At 33.7% G+C, this 18,666-nt stretch overlaps 1 protein-coding gene and 1 non-coding gene across 2 annotated transcripts; both read right to left on the bottom strand.

Moving 5' to 3' along the window:
* Positions 1 to 1,118: 1,118 nt before the first annotated feature.
* Positions 1,119 to 1,191, bottom strand: TRNAV-AAC (transfer RNA valine (anticodon AAC)). The gene has a single exon. It is a non-coding gene; the product is annotated as a tRNA-Val (tRNA).
* A 1,097-nt stretch (positions 1,192 to 2,288) lies between these two features.
* Positions 2,289 to 17,029, bottom strand: LOC146533312 (organic cation transporter protein-like). Its single transcript, XM_085194610.1, has 12 exons — positions 16,603 to 17,029; positions 11,357 to 11,541; positions 10,137 to 10,215; positions 9,911 to 10,009; positions 9,459 to 9,562; positions 8,950 to 9,143; positions 7,192 to 7,312; positions 6,728 to 6,863; positions 5,780 to 6,374; positions 5,345 to 5,476; positions 3,787 to 3,968; positions 2,289 to 3,342 (listed from the first exon to the last, which is right to left on the bottom strand). The coding sequence occupies exons 1-12, from the start codon at positions 16,729 to 16,731 to the stop codon at positions 3,172 to 3,174; spliced, it is 2,127 nt and encodes a 708-aa protein (XP_085050736.1). The 5' UTR covers positions 16,732 to 17,029; the 3' UTR covers positions 2,289 to 3,171.
* Between the last annotated feature and the right edge of the window lie 1,637 nt (positions 17,030 to 18,666).

Genomic DNA, 18,666 nt, shown 5'->3' with positions numbered 1-18,666 from the left:
TAAGCCTTTTAATTTTAGTATCTATAGATTCTTTTAACGACATATTTATAAATATAAATAATCATACGAACAACATAATAATTCTCAGGAGCTGTTGCTTATAGTTATGTCATGTTTCTATAATACATTACTGTTATTTAATTTATTATCGACTATACTTTATGTAGGGTAGGTAGAGGCAACCTGGGAACCTCGTGTTGAGACAATCTGCTCCCCAATAAGATACTTCCATTTCCCACTTTCCGCCCAATTCTTGAGGCATTGCGTGTTGATACGTAGAACCGCGCTTCTCCTCGTTACCGGAGCGAGACGATATATATTTTATGTAGCTGGAGAATGAAAAATTGAATATTTTCATAAATCTGCTGATTTCCTCGAATGGGAAACAACTCGCGGGGATGGATTTCAATATTTCGCAGCTTCATCATTGTTTACCACATAGCGAGTAGGTAGAGGGAACCTAATGCTACGATACTCCGTTCCACATGCACTGTAATTTCCGAGACATTCCGTGTTAAGCATGAAATGTACTTAGCTTATCACGGTTAAGATTTACCATTAATATTTTACGAAAATATAAAATATGTTATAACATATTATGTACATGATTCTTTAGTTGGGAAAAATATATATTAAATTTTATTCTTATGAAACGGTTCTTTCACAAATTATATTTGTTAAATTACAATTAATATTTTTCATTATATTTATTTGTATTTAATAAGAAAAATCTAACACCGCCATCTATCAGCCAATAGCTAAAATAGATGTAGTTTTGTTTTGTAATTAAATAGTTTTATTCTTGCTTACTAGATGGCGTTTACAAGATTTTTTTTTTATGATATATAAAAATAAAAACAATAGTTCAATTCAGTGGATTAAAACAATAAAATAATATTAGCAAATTAAAATCAATGAAACAATACTTTTTTTTTACTTTTTAAAGAATGTAGTAAAACAACACATTTCTGGCTATTTTTGGGCTAGTTTGTTCAAAATACAAAGCCTCAACATATATAATTTTTGCAAATATTATTTTCTTTTCAAATAATAATAAAAATCTTAATTTACAAATTAACAAAAATATTATAAAAATAAAACTCTTCTGTTAAAAAATATGTTTCCGCCCGGGATCGAACCGGGGACCTTCTGCGTGTTAGGCAGATGTGATAACCGCTACACCACGGAAACTGATTGCTCGAGAAATAAATTATAAGAACAGTACATTTTATTTAAAAACTATATTAGTAACTATTATATTTAAAAGATTTTTTTTAATTTTAGACTATATTACAGCGAAGCTGACTTCCGAGCCGATGATTGCCCACTATAGAACTGATACTACTGACGGTTCTATGTAACTTGAGGATTCAAACCTGTTTGTAATGGCCTAATCGCATAAAGAATATTTTGATTACGATTTGGATGGCCCTACTGGAATTTACAAGATAGGGAAGTGAGTAGTCTATCCTGGAGGAAGTGCAACTACTACGAGCTACTTGAGAGGATGTCGACGGCGGCAAGGGGGTCCTCTAAGGGAATCGAATCTATGTTTTCGACCGTCGATCGGGCTGGGAAAAGTAGGTATGTTTTCGCCCGGGATTAAACCGAAGACCTTTTGCGAGTTAAACAGATGTGTTTACTGCTGCACCACGGATGCAGATTTATTACTTTGAACAACACTATAGGTATATTTCTGTATAATGCGCGCGGGACTCTACTAGGTACCTACCTATAAATAAAACTCTTCTATTTTTGAGAGACTGACAACGCACACGTAAAACTACTGGACACTACTACTAGGTACTAACCTATGGGGACAGGGAAAATTTAGTAGTAATAAGTTATCATTACTAGTCAAAGCTATTATACAGATACGGAACACCGATTTTTTAGCTTTTTTCCATATCTCATATAATTTGGCTAGCCTTCTTTTTTACGAGTATTATTATTACAGAATACCGAACTGATGATCGATCACCATTTGCTTAAAATTCCCCACATGCTGATGTACATACCTTTGCTAAGGAACCATTTTTTTTTTAAATTTTGTCTGGTCTCTCGAAGTTCAACAATAGATGTTTTAAATTTCAATAGACTAGCTGAAAACACGTAGGTTTTAGGGTAGATCCAGACTCACTCAGGAGAATTAAATATTTTGATTTCCCTGGCTTGGCAAGACTAAAGGCAGCGTTAAGTTCCGCCGTAGAAAGTGTTTAAAGAGATATTATTGAAAGTAAAAACAAATTTCATATCAATTATACTTTATTTACTATTTACATTAAGAAAAACATAATAATATATAACTAAAAAATAACAACTAAGTTGGTTATTTACAATATACCATAAATTACAAAATATACCTATATGTTAATATAACATTTAAATAAAGAAAAAATAACTGACTGCATTGACTGACGGGCTAAATTAACATCTATATAGTAAGAATATTTTTATTTCTTCGGTCTTATTAAAGGAAAGTCTTTGAAATTATCTCTTTATTATTTAGGTTCACGTTGCACATAGCATGGTAGGCAGAGGTAACCTGAGAACCTAGTGTTAAATCACTCCATTCTTCATAGAACACTTCTGTTCCCCACTTTCAGCCGTGTTTTTGAGGCATTGGGTGCTAAGTGGGAAGACAGAGGTAATCTAATGTTAAGAGACAATCTCCATTTTTTGTGTAAATTCGAGACGTTTAGTGTTAACACATACATTACGTGCTCAGTGGCGGAACACAACGCCGTTTTTTTGTCTGTCAGTGGGGGAAGTAACAATAACTTAAATATAATCATTTCCCCGAGTAAGAATCGAACCCACAAGGTCCAGTCCAAATCTAGTTTAACTAGATACATAAAAATACGAATATTATAAACGTGAAAGTTTGTGAGGATGGATAAAAATTCATCCTCACGCAAAAACTACTGAACAGGTTTAGATATAACTTTACAGTTATATTGCATGTACATTAGAATAACATACAGGATAAAATTGATGTAAAGTTTTTATATAATTTGGCTATAATACAAAAATAAGTTTAAGCGGGCGAAGCCACGAGCAGGTTTCTAGTTTATAATACGATTATTTTTATATTATAAAAATAAATCATTTGAATCATTTGTATAAGTATTCATACATACAAAAACCAAAAAAGTTTGAATTTTCATATAATCATCTAGTAACACAACTAAGTATTTTGAAGTCACGTCCAAAGATTTCTCCGTCGCCCAATGTCTGAGGTAGCGGTTCGTTCAAAGTCTCCGGCAAAAGGAGGGAAGTGATTCCTCCCACTACACTGAGCACTCCCATGATGATAAGTGGAAGGGCTCTCCAATACATGGCCTGAAAATAAACTTTGACTGTAATTATGTCTTTAAGTCTTTTAAGAAATGCAGTCCACTTTCGATAAGTTGTGTGATTATTTTCTTTCGTTTCCTTTGAAACATTTGATAAATTAAATTTAATAAATGTCACTGTATCTAACATTCCTAATAATATATGAAGTTTAAGGAATACTACTAAAATTTAAAGTCGTTTAAGGAATACTACTAAAATTTAAAGTCTGGGTTTCTATACTGTGTTTAATTTGTATAAGTTGTCATTAATTGTTAATTGCATTTATGATAATTAAGTCAGTTTGTCATCAGTGTTCTAGTCTTTCCTCAAACGTTAAATACGATCAGTGGCATATACGTGGGGTAAGCTACGTGACGGGTGTAGTTTCTCGTTTTCTTCCATGTGGCAACAAGGCACAACGCGGAGTTATATATATAAGTAGATACTCACCAAAGACACTATATACGGAACCGTCAGCAAGCCAAGTCCAGATATAAAGGAAGACGCGCCCATCGCCTGTGACCTCACAACTGTTGGTAATAATTCACCGATCTGGACGTAGAATACTGCAAAAGATGCAGCAGCGCATAGTCTACCCAGCATCGCTAAAGACACGGTTATCCAGGGCCAGGCTGAAATAGAAAAGAAATATTTTTAGTACACATCGAGGTAATTAAGATGTTCTCTAAATCCGACATAACTTGACATATTTATTTTATCACGCGTATAGCAGGGTAGGCAGAGAGGAAAGTTTCCGCTGAATTGTCGAGATAAAAATAAAAAATTAAATTGATTTCCTTGAGTGGAGATCGAGTGCACAACCATTAAATATCACACTCTGATAAGATGGCGCCACCATACGTATACATACATACATAAAGATAAATTATAAATTATCTTAAGTAACTATGAAACTGACATTTCTATGTAATACCTACGTAATAGATAGACAAGTTAAGTGCTATTCAATGAGCGACGGCCTTAACCTATACTTATTACAATATTATTTAAAAGTCCGCGTGACTGTTACCAAAATAAATATATTGATTAGAAGGGGAATTACAAATAACATTTTGTAAGTTTGAAAGGTTTTTATATATGATGATGGTTTGTAGGTTCGATGCTAATCGCAGGGATTTTAATTTAATAAAAATATTAGATTTAGTTAACAAAACGAACTTATAGCAGGGTAGACAGAGAAAATATAGTGTTAAGACACTTCTTTCTCTACATTGCGTATTTAGTGACAATATTACTTTTTAAAATGAGCGAGAATGTACCGAACGAGATAATCTATGGAAAATTAGGCAAAGTTTATTCATTATATTATTTATAACTAAATAATTTAGTATTGAGTTTGCGGCGAATAATCTATATATATAAAAGGACTTGTCCTCACTGACTGAGGTAAGACGCACGCACAGCCGTAACCGCTGTGCGTAGAAACATGAAACTTGGACAGATGTTTACTTTCGTAATCTGGACATCCACTAAGAAGGGATTTTGAAAAATTTTAACCCTAAAGGCGTAAAATAGGGGTTCAAAGTTTGTATGGAAAAAAATTAAAATCGGCACCGATTTTTATAAAATTTAAAATTTAGATTTTTAAAAGTATTTAATTGAACATGTGTTTCATCGTTTTCTAGAATTCTCCCTCTAAGGGTGCAAATAAGGGGTTGAAAGTTTGTATGGAAAAATTCTTAAATCGCCACCGATTTTTATAAAATTTGATATTTAGACTCTTAAAAATATTTATTTGAACATGTGTTTCATGAATTTCTAGAATTCACCCCCTAAGGGTGCAAATAAGGGGTTGAAAGTTTGTATGGAAAAGTCTTTAAATCGCGATTTTTTTATTTTTTATTGCGGCCGATTTTTATAAAATTTGAAATTTAGACTCTTAAAAATATTTCATCGAGCATATGTTTCATGGGTTATTAGAATTCATCCCTAAATACGCAAGCGAAGCTGCGCGCGTCCGCTAGTAAATAAATAAAAAAGAACTTACTTTCGGGTACAAGAACACAGCTCAGACACGCCAAGCCCCCGATGTTCATACATACGCATAAAACCCAGCGTCTCCCGTATCTTTCCATACATTGCAATGCTATGAAGTAAGAAGGTAGTTCCACAGCACCCCCTAAAATATAAATAAAGACTAGCTTTCACCTGCGACTTTGCTACGGTGGTCAAATAAAAAATACTTAAGAGTATTAATCATGTTAGAGTGATCTTATATTTAAATGGGCAATCAGCCACCAGCAAATTTTAAAATTCAAACCAACAGTGCCCGACATTAGCACTCACAACAAAAAAAGTCTTTAGTTTTATAATATAGGTGTTAGAAAAAAAAGCGTGGAGTTGGACATAAAAAAAAATAACAAGAAGCAGAGACCGTTACAAAGTAAAAATATACAGTCAGCCACATTATAACAGTACTCACCAATAAAAAACGCCAAATAATCATCTACCCCCAAATTCGGTGAATTATAACTTAAACTATTATACACTACACCTAGAGCCACCCAATTGAAAGTTAAAATAAAAAACTTTTTTCTTAAATTCGGATATCTAAACACATCGAGTGGAGACGCTTTACAATCGCCTTCTGAATTCTGATCATCCATTCTTTGATTTTCTAACATATTTTCTTCTTCGTCTTTAAGTAATATCCTATTTACTATTTGTATGGATTTTCTTCTAAAAGATTGCATTGATGATGCCGTATCTATTTTTAATGAGTTTTTACTTGGTATTGAATTTGATAAATCTCCTTGATTTATCATACTATCGTCAGTATTTTCTAAATCTCTATAATTTCTTAATCTACTATCACTTAGTTCTAATTGCATGGTTATTTCTTTGTTATCTTTATTTTCAACGTTACTATCGTTTATTTTTTTTAGATCTGCTTTAAAAGAAAGCATGTTGCTAATTCTCCTGTCTATATATTCTTCAGATTCCTGATTCGGTATATGACCGTTCATATTAGATAGTACTGGCACTTCCAAGTCACCTTCGTCTGTCTTTATTTTCTTCTGTAATAAACAAAAGAAATAGTAAAAAACTAGAGAATTAACTAAGGTAAAATTATTATTATAAAAAGCAATGGTTTTGAGTGCGATCCACAATCGGAATAAATTTTATTAGGTTCCGTAGCCAAATGCCAAAAATGGGACGCTTATAAATTCGTTAATTCTGTCTGTCTGTCCGTTCATCCGTATGTCACTTTCATTTTACTCAGAGACTTTGAGAACCGTAAACTTGGCAGGTGTATTTTATGAACTGCTACAAAATCATGTAGTATGATTTTAAAAAATTAAATTATTAAGGGTATATACTTTCTAATTAGTATGCCATTATTATTTGAGTGAATCTACCACATACTAACATGTAAATCTAATAAAAATCCGTAGTCTAATGTGATTCCATTTCTTTTTGCTAAATTTCTGTAGACTTTCTCGGCATCAGCTATACGACCGCGTCCGACTAACCAGCGCGGTGACTCCGGGATAAGCCAGTAATATCTGAAAAGAATGTAAGTAATACGTTTTTAAATTTGGCCAAATTAAATATTACAATAAAAATCAGCTTCACGCTTTTTATCACATAGCAATGTAACCAAAGGGAACGTAGTATTAAGTCACTCCGCTCTCCGCCAATTCCACACATTTTAAAATGTTACAATAACCTTTTGTAACAATACTCATGTAGGTATATTGCTTTCATGTGCCTCTTAACCATTTGCAAATATTATCTGTGACAGTAAAAAATAATGGAAGATTAAGATATTTATTAATGGAAACAAGCTAATGACATCATTTGATAAAATAAAATGTTGAAAAAAATACTTACGTAAATAACAAAATGAAGGGTAGACTAGTAGCCAAGGAGAGGTAGAACCAGTCTCGTATGAGATACGCTAAGAGCGCTAACAGGCACATGCCGCTAGCGAACATCATGCCCACCACGATTCCTATATGGAAAAAGAAAAAATCATAACAAATAAGTAAGTGACCATTAAGAATTACATTATATAATACTTGAATACTATATCTACAGGGATGTTATAAGGCTGATGAATTTGTTATGTTTACTTCCTTTTTAAACGGTTTTATTTAGCTCACCCCGTTTGTTTGTTTGTTTGGGTCAAATTTAGTAATTGAAATTTAACCCTCTTCCCGTTAACCGATTGATCTGAAATTTGGTATACGCCTTTGATTCTGGTGACAATACAATTATCCATATTCAATATTATTGTGAATCCAAGATGGCCGCCGCTACAAGATGGCGGACAACTTAGTTTTTTTCAATCCCATCAATATGGATATCAAATGAAAGGGCTTGTCAAGTAGAATTCAGTGGACTATACAAAATCAAAATCCAAGATGGCCGCCACTATAAGATGGCGGACAAGTTAGTTTTTTTCAATCCTATCAATACGGGTATCAAATGAAAGGGCTTGTCAAGCAGAATTCAGTGGACTATACAAAATCAAAATCCAAGATGGCCGCCGCTACAAGATGGCGGACAAGTTAGTTTTTTCGATCCCATCAATATGGGTATCAAATGAAAGGGCTTGTCAAGTAGAATTCAGTGCACTATACAAAATCAAAATCAAAGATGGCCACTGCTACAAAATGGCGGATAATGTAGTTTTCAATCCCATCAATATGGGTATCAAAATAAAGGGCTTGGTAAGTATAATACAGTATACTATACACAATTACAATATGAATCTCCCACCTAAGTCAAGATCTGGTATCCTGTCGAGGACTGTGTGGCTATAGGGTGCCTAAAAATGATACGTCGCTAGGGGTACCACCCAAGGTAAAAGGTAAAAGCGCGCCGAGAACTGTATGGCACTAGGTGGATAAAAATGATATGTCGTTAGCGTTTTCCCCTCAAGATTCAGGCACATCTTGTTGTACATAGCCTTGTCCCTCTATTGGACCTCTGGGGGGGTCGTTCGTAACATTCTCCATTAACCTTGCAATAATGAGACATCGAGCCTCATTTCAACGAATTGAATAGCATGAGAAATAAAAACTAAAAACTTAAAAATAAAAAAGTAAAAAAAAATTTTAAGTTAAACGGTTTTATATTGCAGATAAATGTACTAAAAGCTAAAAAATAATTTCATAGAAATTATGATTACTAAAATAAAATCGTGGGGACACTTGCTACTTACCACTAGGTGGGTGAAGTCTCACGCTATGTCTTGCAATTGTAGATATTGGACGTGCCCCACGATTAAATTTTAGTAATCATAATTTCTATGAAATTATTTTTTAGCTTTTAGTACATTTATCTGCAATATAAAACCGTTTAACTTAAATTTTTTTTTATACTTTTTTATTCTTTTGGTAACGAGGTAAAGCGCGGCATTGAGTTGCGCCACTAAACAGGCAATGCCTCTAGAATTCACCGGAAAGTTGGAAATGGAAGTATCGTAATGGCCTACCCTACTATGAGCAGGATAACAAAAAACAATAGTTTCGATGTAACCCATTGTACGTGAATAGATCGGTCAGAGTTTCCTCTAACTACCATGCTATGTGCGGGATGTAGCAAGAAACTAAAAAAAGTATTATTACTCTTCTTACATCTGACCTGTATACGTTCTTCTAGAAGGTGGCATCAGTTCCAAAGCCAGAACGAAGGGTAGTTGATACAATGCAGGAAAGAACAGCCCACCGGCCACTCTCAATGCGATATACACCCAGTAGTGCGAAGAAAACGCTGCAGCTATAGATAGAGGAACTTCTAGGGCGATCATCAGAAGGATTGTTACTCGCCGGCCATATCTGAAAGTTACATAGTTTTTAAAAGCGTGGCCACGCAGGTTGTGTGTTCGACGCCCGGAATAATTTTGTTTCGTTCTGATAAAGACAAAGAGCGGTGTTGAGTTTCGCCATCCAACACGCGATGTTCCGAAATTAGGCGGCAAGTGAAGATCTGAATGTCTTAACTCTAAGTTATTATAATTCGGCAAAAAATACCTATCAGATGGTTTGACCAAGCAACGCATATCCCTATTAAATATATATTTTTAAACTTTACTTAAGTTATTGTTATTTCTTGATCTAAGATTTTATGAGACCTGGTATTGAAACACTAACCTATCTGACATCCATCCGAAGAATAAATTGCCAAAAATAGATCCGAGCCAAAATAACGTGTTGCTGGTGCTGGGGAGCCAATTATTTTCGCATACGAGTGAAAACTGTGAAGAAAATGGAAAAATTTACTTAATTTTTTTATGGAGGCCAGGTGCACAAAGTGTGACTGTAAACGCGACTGGTTGCGGGTTAGATCCTCACTCGAGGAAACAAAATATTTATTTTAATTTATATTTCCATTCACTTTGGCTCTTATTTTCATTTCTTCGCTCTGGTGTCGAGGCAAAGCGCGGCGTAGAGTTCTGTCACTCAACACGCAATGCCCCCAGAATTCGGCAAAAAGTGGGGAACGGAGTGTCTTAACACTAGGTTCCCTCTGCCTCTGCCTATTGTGTGCAGATACAGAGTGAAGCTGATTTAATTTTAATTTAATTATTATTTTTTATTACTACCTCGGTAACCAAAGTTGTTTTATAATGTTCAGTACTGTACTTCCATCCATTTCCACAGGCAACAGGTTCTTTTCTCGCAGACAATATGGCATTCTGTACCTAAAAAATATTATAACATATTATAAAAAGACAACTACTCGTTCAAAAAACATTTTTTTTCATGCTTTGGGGATTAAATCCCAATTATGCCAATAGTTGAGAAAATGACACAGAAAAAAATATTCACCCTTAATCTTTCAACATCTTCGTTAAATTTAGTGGAGTTACTCTTCTTACTATACAACGTATAACGTTCTAAATCAGATCTGAAAAATTAAAAGTCTATATTGTATTGTATTGTTGAGGTAGACAACCTGGCGACGTAGCGTGGAGGTACTCTATTCCCATTAGAACACTTCCGTTCTCCACGCTTTAATTAGTGTTTATGAGAAAGTGGAACACAAATTTATCTTTTATAGTTTCTTCCAGTATCAAAGATACTGGAAGAGACTTAGGAAAAAACCATGAAGACTCCCCGGGGGGCATGTATAAGAGGTTGGTGCCTGACATCAAAAAGGTAAAAGAGGTATGCAGAGACCGTAGCGTTTGGCACTTAGTTCTCTCTGATTACCCCTCTAGGGATACAGCGTAAAGCTAGATTAGATATAAATTAATCTAAAATCCGTCAGTAGTTTTTGCGTAAAACTGGAACAAACATATATCCCCACAAGCTTTAAGTAGGATTGGGATTAGTAGGATGAAAATCCATTACCGTTGGAATGAAGCCAAGTCTTAATGTATGAAATCAAAAATATGACGGCACTTGACTTTTGGTAAACATGTACATATCTCATATATAATGGATTTAAATATATTTGTTTATATTTATTGATTTAAATGAATGAATAGTAAACCAAATATCATTTGCAATACTCTTTAATACGTAAATATTGACGCCGCCTTGACGTAGTAAGGCGTGATATAGTTCGAGCTTCAATATACGTTTGGAGAATGTTTATAAATTTAAAAATAATAATCCTCAACTCATCATCGTGCAGCGGCACGTTCTACCAAATACCTAATAAGTTCCGCCAAATAATAAGTATGTTAGTAGTGTTCTTTGGTTTTACATGTTCGCGTAACTGTAACCGCCAAAGGTTATGTACTCCAGGAAATAACATCCGTTCTAGTAATGACACAAAGCGCAGCGTTTAGTTCTGCCATTCACCATGCAATGTCTTCAGTATTCGGCGAAAAGTAGGGAGCGGAAGTGTCCTGATAGGGATGGAGTGTCTGAACAGTCGGTGCCTACGTTCCCTCTGTCTACCCTAAACTATGTGTGGGGTACAGCGTGAAGTAAAAAAAATGATTTTACGTATTTTATAAAATTATATGGACACATATAATTATATCCTATGAAGATTTTATTTTATGATAATATAGTCTATTTTATAAAAGCTAAAATACCTTTCAATAGTGTTGTCATAGATACGATTAAATATATCCAAATCTATAGCATATATTCTACATGATTCGAATTCATCCTTCTCCCTTGGTATCGTGAGGTTTAGGAGATCTTCTTCTTGGATGTCCAGTTTCGCCAGTTCTGGTGGTGAAGCGCACCAGTGCCTTGGTGTGGCATTTGTGAAGACCTGGGAATATTATGTACTATATGGACTACATGAATTTGTATTTATTTGTGTTAGCTGCATGCTGTCACGTAAATAGCAGATTAGGAAACCCAGTGTTAACATACTTCGTTTGGAGGAACTCAACACCGCGCTTTATCGTTTTAGCAGAGGATATAAAAATAACTCATTGTCCAGTGTGTTGTATAGTCATATATTTTTTTTTAGTTTTCCACTTTTTTCCGTAGGTACTAGCAGAGCAGGCAGAGAGAACATATAACTAGACTAGACTAGTTTTTTCGGAATGGCATGTAAATGAAACAAGTTTCTCCGCGATTAATACGCAATTTTTTTAAAGGTCAACTGAATAGAATGGTCCACAAAAAACGGAAGTATTAAATTATTTATTAATGTGTCAATTATACCTAAAAATGAAAGCACTATCAGACGTCTAGAAAAATGCTATAAAAACGAAAGCACCTTTCTAAAAACAGCGAAAGCCACCGGAAAGCACATCTCTAAAAATACAAAGGCCAACCTAAATGTATATACAGCATTACATATTAGTTTTATACATTTTTGTAATAATACCTACATAAAAGTTGGTTATATAAATTAATAAATGACTATACTACAGGGAGTTCTCAAAGTTCCATCACGTGTTGCCCTCTGTCGACATCGTAATAAACTTTCAATATTTAAAATTGGAACTAATACTACAATTTAGCACATTTTCCTCAAAGCATATAAATCGTTAAAAACACGTTTTTGAAGAAATCTATTAAATTAATGGATTTTTATAAAATAAATATCTTAGCAGCTAACGTTAAAATTAAGCGACGTGATTTAAAAGTTTGAATATTTTATGACAAAAATACGCATAAATTTTTGAAAATAATAAAATCCGCATTGTGGGACTAAGTTTAAACACTTTAACTTTCATCAATTCTGTGTAAAGACAATTCTTTCCCATTTTCCATCCAATTCTTGAGGCGTTGCGTGTTGAATCACGGAACTTAACGCCACGCTTTGCCTCAGTATTTAATAATATAATTTTAAATATATCTTTCCCCCGAGTGGGAATCAAATCCAAAACCATCGCTTTTACAGTGGCACGCTTGTGCCTCTGCGTCTGGCAGCCTTAGTGGCAATAAAATTACTGTTAACTTATACAAGATTTATTTTTTTACGATTTTAGGTGAATATCAAACGTAATTATATAACATGACCATTTCTCATGGTTTTTTACATGATCATCTTTTATTATTGATACTGTGCTCTCGAAGGTAAACAGATCTCGCACTGCCTCAATTGTACCACTAATTCTTGCTTTAAAAATCTTTTTTGCCATTCTTTCGTCACTCAGTCTCTCGAGCTATTTGAGCACGTTCTTCTTCATTCTCAACATGATTTCCTCGTTGTTACCTGCCATTGTGTGTCTCTTCGTGCTAAACTGACTCCATCTACACAAGCTAAGCAAGCATGAGAACACATCGCGACTGTATTAATCATTCTTGAATGAGTTTACTAGTATTAGAATTTTTTCAGGGAACTAGAGTCCTAACTAAGGTACACCGTCCTGACATTTTTATTAGCACCTGTATCTACTTTAAGCAGAGATTTCCACGAGAACGCGGACTATTAATGGACAACGATATGGACTTGCCACTAGGTTCCCCCATCGCATATGTTGCTATAAGAAATAAAAATGCTAACAATAAGATGTACCACCTACATACCAATAGTAATATAGGCTTAATAGTTATATAATTGGTACATACAATATTATTATTAACCTAAACCTACTAATAAACGACTTTGTTATTCAAATCCAACTGACATTCTTGCGTAGTGAGAGCATGAGCGCTTAACTAATAATATAATTGTTCATTTGTTTTAAATATTTATGTGAAAACGTGCAAAATTATTGTAAATAGAAAAGTATGGTTTAAAATACTATAGAGTGAGTGTCACGCATGGCAGGGTATACCGACAGAACCATGTGCCAACGCCGAGCACCTAAAAATAATAATCCTATTTTTAACCGACTTCTGTAAGAAAAAGAGGTTATCAATTCGACTGTATTTTTTTTTTTTTTTTTATTTTTTTTATTATTTTTTTTTTATGTTTGTTACCTCATAACTTTTAACTGGGTGGACCGATTTTGATAATTTTTTTTTTATTTGAAAGGTATAGCTTCCCGAATGGTCCCATTTTTTTTTGGTCCATGTCTGACAATGGTATCCATGAGAAAATCACATAAGTCTTAAATTTGCATTATGCATGTGCGCGACTAATAGCCGAATAACTCAATGTCGTGCCAACCGATTTTGATGATTTTTTTTTTATTTGAAAGGATACACTTCAAGGATAATTTGGTGAAAGTTTGGTTAGGTTTCGATTATGGAATCCGGAGAAAATTGAGAAAGTTTGTTTTTTTTTGGTCAAAAATTAATTATACTGTAATAGTTACAAGCAAAAACTTTTTAAATTGATGTCAGAAGTGAGATTCCTGATCGTTGCATTTCTTTTCAACCAATCTCAAAAAACAGGATGTTCTCATTTTCAACCAACTTCAAAAAAGGGAGATTCCGAATTCATCCGAATACTTTTTATGTTTGTTCTTGTCAATATACCAAAATGTAACTTTGCACAAAAGTAATAGCTAATTAAATGAAGTTTTACATAGGACAATCACAACCACACGTTGACCACCACTACCACCATCACCACTCGTTCATTTTAAGATCTACCCATCACTAAAAATCGTAAAATAAATTAATTTTTAACAAAAACAAACACCGACTTCTAACAACGAACTAAAAAGTGAAAAATAATTATACAAAGATTTTATAATTTTGAAGTCGGTGTCAAACTAATGCTACAACACCTTTACTACAATATCTAATTACTAAGCCTGTTTGTTTTACTTGACACCGACTTCACAATTATAAAATCTTTATATAATTATTTTTCACTTTTTAGTTCGTTGTTAGAAGTCGGTTTTTGTTTTTGTTAAAAATTAATTTATTTAGCTTCACGCTGTTCCCCGAACATCGCAGGATAGGCAATTGGAACCTAACACTTGGACACACATTGGACACTTTGTTTCCATTACGACACTTCTGTTCTCTACTTTGCGCTAAATTCTGGAAGCATCGCGTGTTAATTGGCGGGACTCAACGCCGCGCTTGCCTGTTTACCAGAGCGTGCGTATATAATATTATAACAAATTCCTCTCAGTTGATTGCGGTCAAGGCTAGTCTTACTGAGGTCGGCCTACACAGTGCAGTATACTTCGCACGCAGACTCCGACAACGCAAAGGTTGACCGTGATTCGAACCTTAATCATCCACGCGTAGGCAGTTGTAATATAGACTCAATTACTGCACCAGGACGACGTTGAATGTATATGCAGGAAAATCCTTTGTATTCGTAGTCCTTAGTATTAGGTAAGGAGAGCACAAAGGTGCCGGCTGTTGGTTCGATTCCTGCTTGGGGATTTGAATTATTTTTATTTTCCCCCTTTTTTGAAAATTAAGCGGAAAGTGAGGAATGAAGTGTGTCAACATAATGTTCCCTCTGCTTATCCTGCAACACGCAGGAAAAAATATAAAGCTGAGAAAAAAGGTCTACAATATTTGTTTTATTGAAAGGGTAAAATTGTATTGTTATAATTTCCACGCAGTTAAGTTGTGGTCTGCAACTATCTATACTCGTAAATATAAATGTTAACCCGAGTCGGATATGAATTTACTATCAACTTTTTTAATGAGGTGCATCTCTAATACGGCTCGATGGATCTATTATCGTATTACATTTCTATAAAGCACATTACGATAAAAAAATATCAGATTTTTCATTCCGCTTAACTGTAAGCCCGAAGGTTAGGTTTTTTTTAGGTTAGGTTTTTTAGATTTCTCGCTTTTGTTACAAAAAGCACAAAGCACAGCAACCAAACTCAACAAATAAAGGAAACTGGGAAGGAAATGTCTTAACAGTAGGTTGTGTCCTATCCTACTATAGGTATGCTCGATACAGCGTGTTATTTTTATTTATTTCCAATTATTTTTTATGAATGCCCGATTGAAGCCCGAGATTCGAGTATTTTGTCTCGTCATCCTCTCAATCGGCGACGTAGTGCTTGCAATTTTTTAGGCATTATGCCATATTTAGTAGTGTAGACTGAGAAAACGTAATGCTAAAACACTACGGTTGTAGGACCTTGTTAAACAAGCAAAAACTAGATCCGATCTTAGCATAATAACCTACAATGATGATAACTCATTCGATTAAAATCAGCTTAGCATTTTTTATCAATGAAACTATTAAAAAGAAATTATTACTAAACGCATTACTGTAGGATTCCTTGGCAATAGTTGGGAATTCCAATTTTCTTTGGAGGAATTTTAAGTATTAAAGAGTTTTAGCTCATCGTTTCGCTTCCCTCAATCCTTTTTTCTTTTGTAAAAGAAAGTTAAGAAAGAAATCAGGGTATGGGAGTACCAAGAAAGTGAAGCTCTTTCTTGGAACTTCCATATCCTTCTCAAAGAACTTAAATGAAAACTTTTTGGTGTCCTGGCTACATTCCTTCTGCATAGGAGGTTTATAGATATGTGATGGATAAGCTTGATGATAGATCCTATTGTTTAATGTTTTTTTTCTTTAATTAAGCAGCTTTGCAGTGTAACCCACATATAAGAGGGTGGGTAAAGGGAACCGAGTGTAAGTTAACACTTCATTTCCAACGATGCGCTTTTTTTAGTTCTTTAGTTTTCATTTATCAAGTGTCTATGTAATACTAAGTTGAAAATTAGACATATTATGAAAAAATAGGTCCTCTCTAAACACAATTTTGTTAGTAATTGTGAATTTATATTTACTACTTTGGTATATTGGAGATTAAATATTTGTGTTTTTCTTATTTAGTCAATCAATCTGCAGATTGCAGATCTGCGTAGATTTTCGCCTCTCAGGCACAATCTTAGACACTGTACACGGAAAGCGGAGACCAGTGTGACTTGTTTTCAAATTCTTAACTTCACCGAGAAAATATAATAAAAAAATCGCAAAAAAATTACTGACCTGTGAAAAAACTAAAAACGAAGTGGGAATCGATGCCAAGCCACACAAGAGGTAGAAAAGTAATATATGCCAATAACCCTTTCTGGTGGCTAGTATAGAAGCCTCGTCTAATTCCTCAGTCCACGTCATTATAACACTTTGTATACACTTTAAACACTATAAAAATATAATTATTTAACATTTTTTATGCTTATGTTCATATATATCCTAAAAATTCTTAAAGTCCATTTTTTTTCAGTTTCTTGTATATTCATTTAGTTATATTCAATTTCATTTAATGATTTCTGAGATTATCCAATTATTTATTATAATTAACTTTTATTTACTAAATTGTTCGTATCGTTAGCGTTATTAGCTTATTTAGCGTAGCGTATGTGTTAAGCACGTGTATACTGTTGTTCTGGTCGCGTACTACTAACTAAGCGTACGGCGCACGCGCATCGTGAGTCGTGACACTTAGATCGAGCGATCAATACACTGTATTAGCGCGACTCGCGCTCAATTAGAATTGTAAATATTTATTATTTTACTTATCTTTCCATGTTTTTTTTAGATTTTAGTTAGTATGTACGAGATATGGTGGTAGTTTTTCGTGTCATGTTTTTTGATTAGCTATTCACTATATCCCGCGCATAGCAGGATAGGCACGGGCAACCTGGAAACCTAGTGTTAAGATATTCCGTTCTCATTAACGTTCTCATTACCCTTCTATTCCCCGCTTTGCATTCATTGCGTGTTGAGTGGCGGAAAAATATTTCAAGCCAACAACATACAGCGTGCGAAGTCAGCAAAAAAATATTGTTTTAGTAGTATTCATAATTATTGATGAACATTCATAATAATAAAAGATTTCGGTCAAGGGGATCGGTCTTGAGAATAAACAATTAAAGTGAAGATAAGATTGTAGATGTGTGAATAAATAAAATGTTATTACGCTTTCTTTATTCTCCTCAAATTCACATTACGTGTTGAGGGCTGTAGCGGAACACAGCGCCGCGCTTTGTGCTACCTTAGCATAGAAATATTTACATTTCTCCAGTCTTTTTCGCCTAGCGTTGTACAAAATACGTTTAAAATTTATTCAACTATTCCTAATTAATCAATTTGAAATGAAAACAGATAAATGTTATATATGAAACATGAAACAATAAAAATCAAAACACAAAAACTATTATTGATTTTGGGAGCGTCGGAACGTCCTAACACTGGGTTCCCAGGTTCCGCCTGCCTACCCTGCTATGTTCAGGATGCAGCGTAAAACTAAAAGAAACACTTTTATATTATAATACAACACAAACAAACATACATTCACATTTAATTTTTTAATATACCTACAGATTGTAGAAATATTTGATAATTAATATTAGACATAGAAACCTAGTTTTAATTGTTATCTACAGGTAGTGTATATATCAAATTAATAAAAAAATTTTCAAAGTTATAAAGTTTTGTATATATTGATGACACTTTATTTTGTAACGTTAATGTCATTGGAAGTTTAGTAGAAAATTTATGTAAAATAGCGAATAGAAATTTATCAATTTTCTCAACATCATCTAGTGTCTAAAATAAATATCCAGGACGAGAAGTTACTAGTCCTGTATCTGTATATTTATTTTAGATACGTAATCTAGAGCAAAGTCAAAATAAAGCTTTTAAGCAAATGCGATCGAAAGATACGAGCGTTCTATACTTTTTGCTACATTTTGTATGAAATTCGACTTGAGCCTACAATTATTGTAGGCTGAACTGAAGACCTAAGTCGAATTTCTGTATTGAAAGGAGATTTCTTACTTTGATGAATTGAGTTAGGAGTGACTTGATAGTGGATTTTCTTTATTTCGCAAAATGCAGTAGATTAAACGATTATTCAAATAGTAGATTAAAATTTTAGTCTTTTAATCCTTAGCTTTAGCTTAAGCTACAATCGTTTAAATTAGATAAACAAAAAAATATTGAAATAGATGACTAATTTAGTCATGCAATTTTATCTTTTTAATTTAGATATCGAATCAGAATAGGCATATCTATAATTATTTTATGAATTACTATGAGCATTTCTTG

This window comes from Heliconius melpomene, chromosome 12 (assembly GCF_056956725.1).
Source record: "Heliconius melpomene rosina isolate 202511_hmr_F chromosome 12, ASM5695672v1, whole genome shotgun sequence".
Lineage (NCBI taxonomy): Eukaryota > Metazoa > Arthropoda > Insecta > Lepidoptera > Nymphalidae > Heliconius > Heliconius melpomene.
The sequence above is the reverse complement of the archived record's forward strand: the minus strand, read 5'-3'. Positions and strand labels throughout refer to the sequence as shown.

Coding starts and splice junctions, on each gene's coding strand:
- LOC146533312 (XM_085194610.1), bottom strand. CDS start 16,731: ATGACGTGGACTGAGGAATTAGACGAGGCTTCTATACTAGCCACCAGA. Junction 10,216..11,356: donor TATGACAACACTATTGAAAG/GTATTTTAGCTT, acceptor TTAATTTTTCAG/ATCTGATTTAGAACGTTATA. Junction 10,010..10,136: donor AAGATGTTGAAAGATTAAGG/GTGAATATTTTT, acceptor AATATTTTTTAG/GTACAGAATGCCATATTGTC.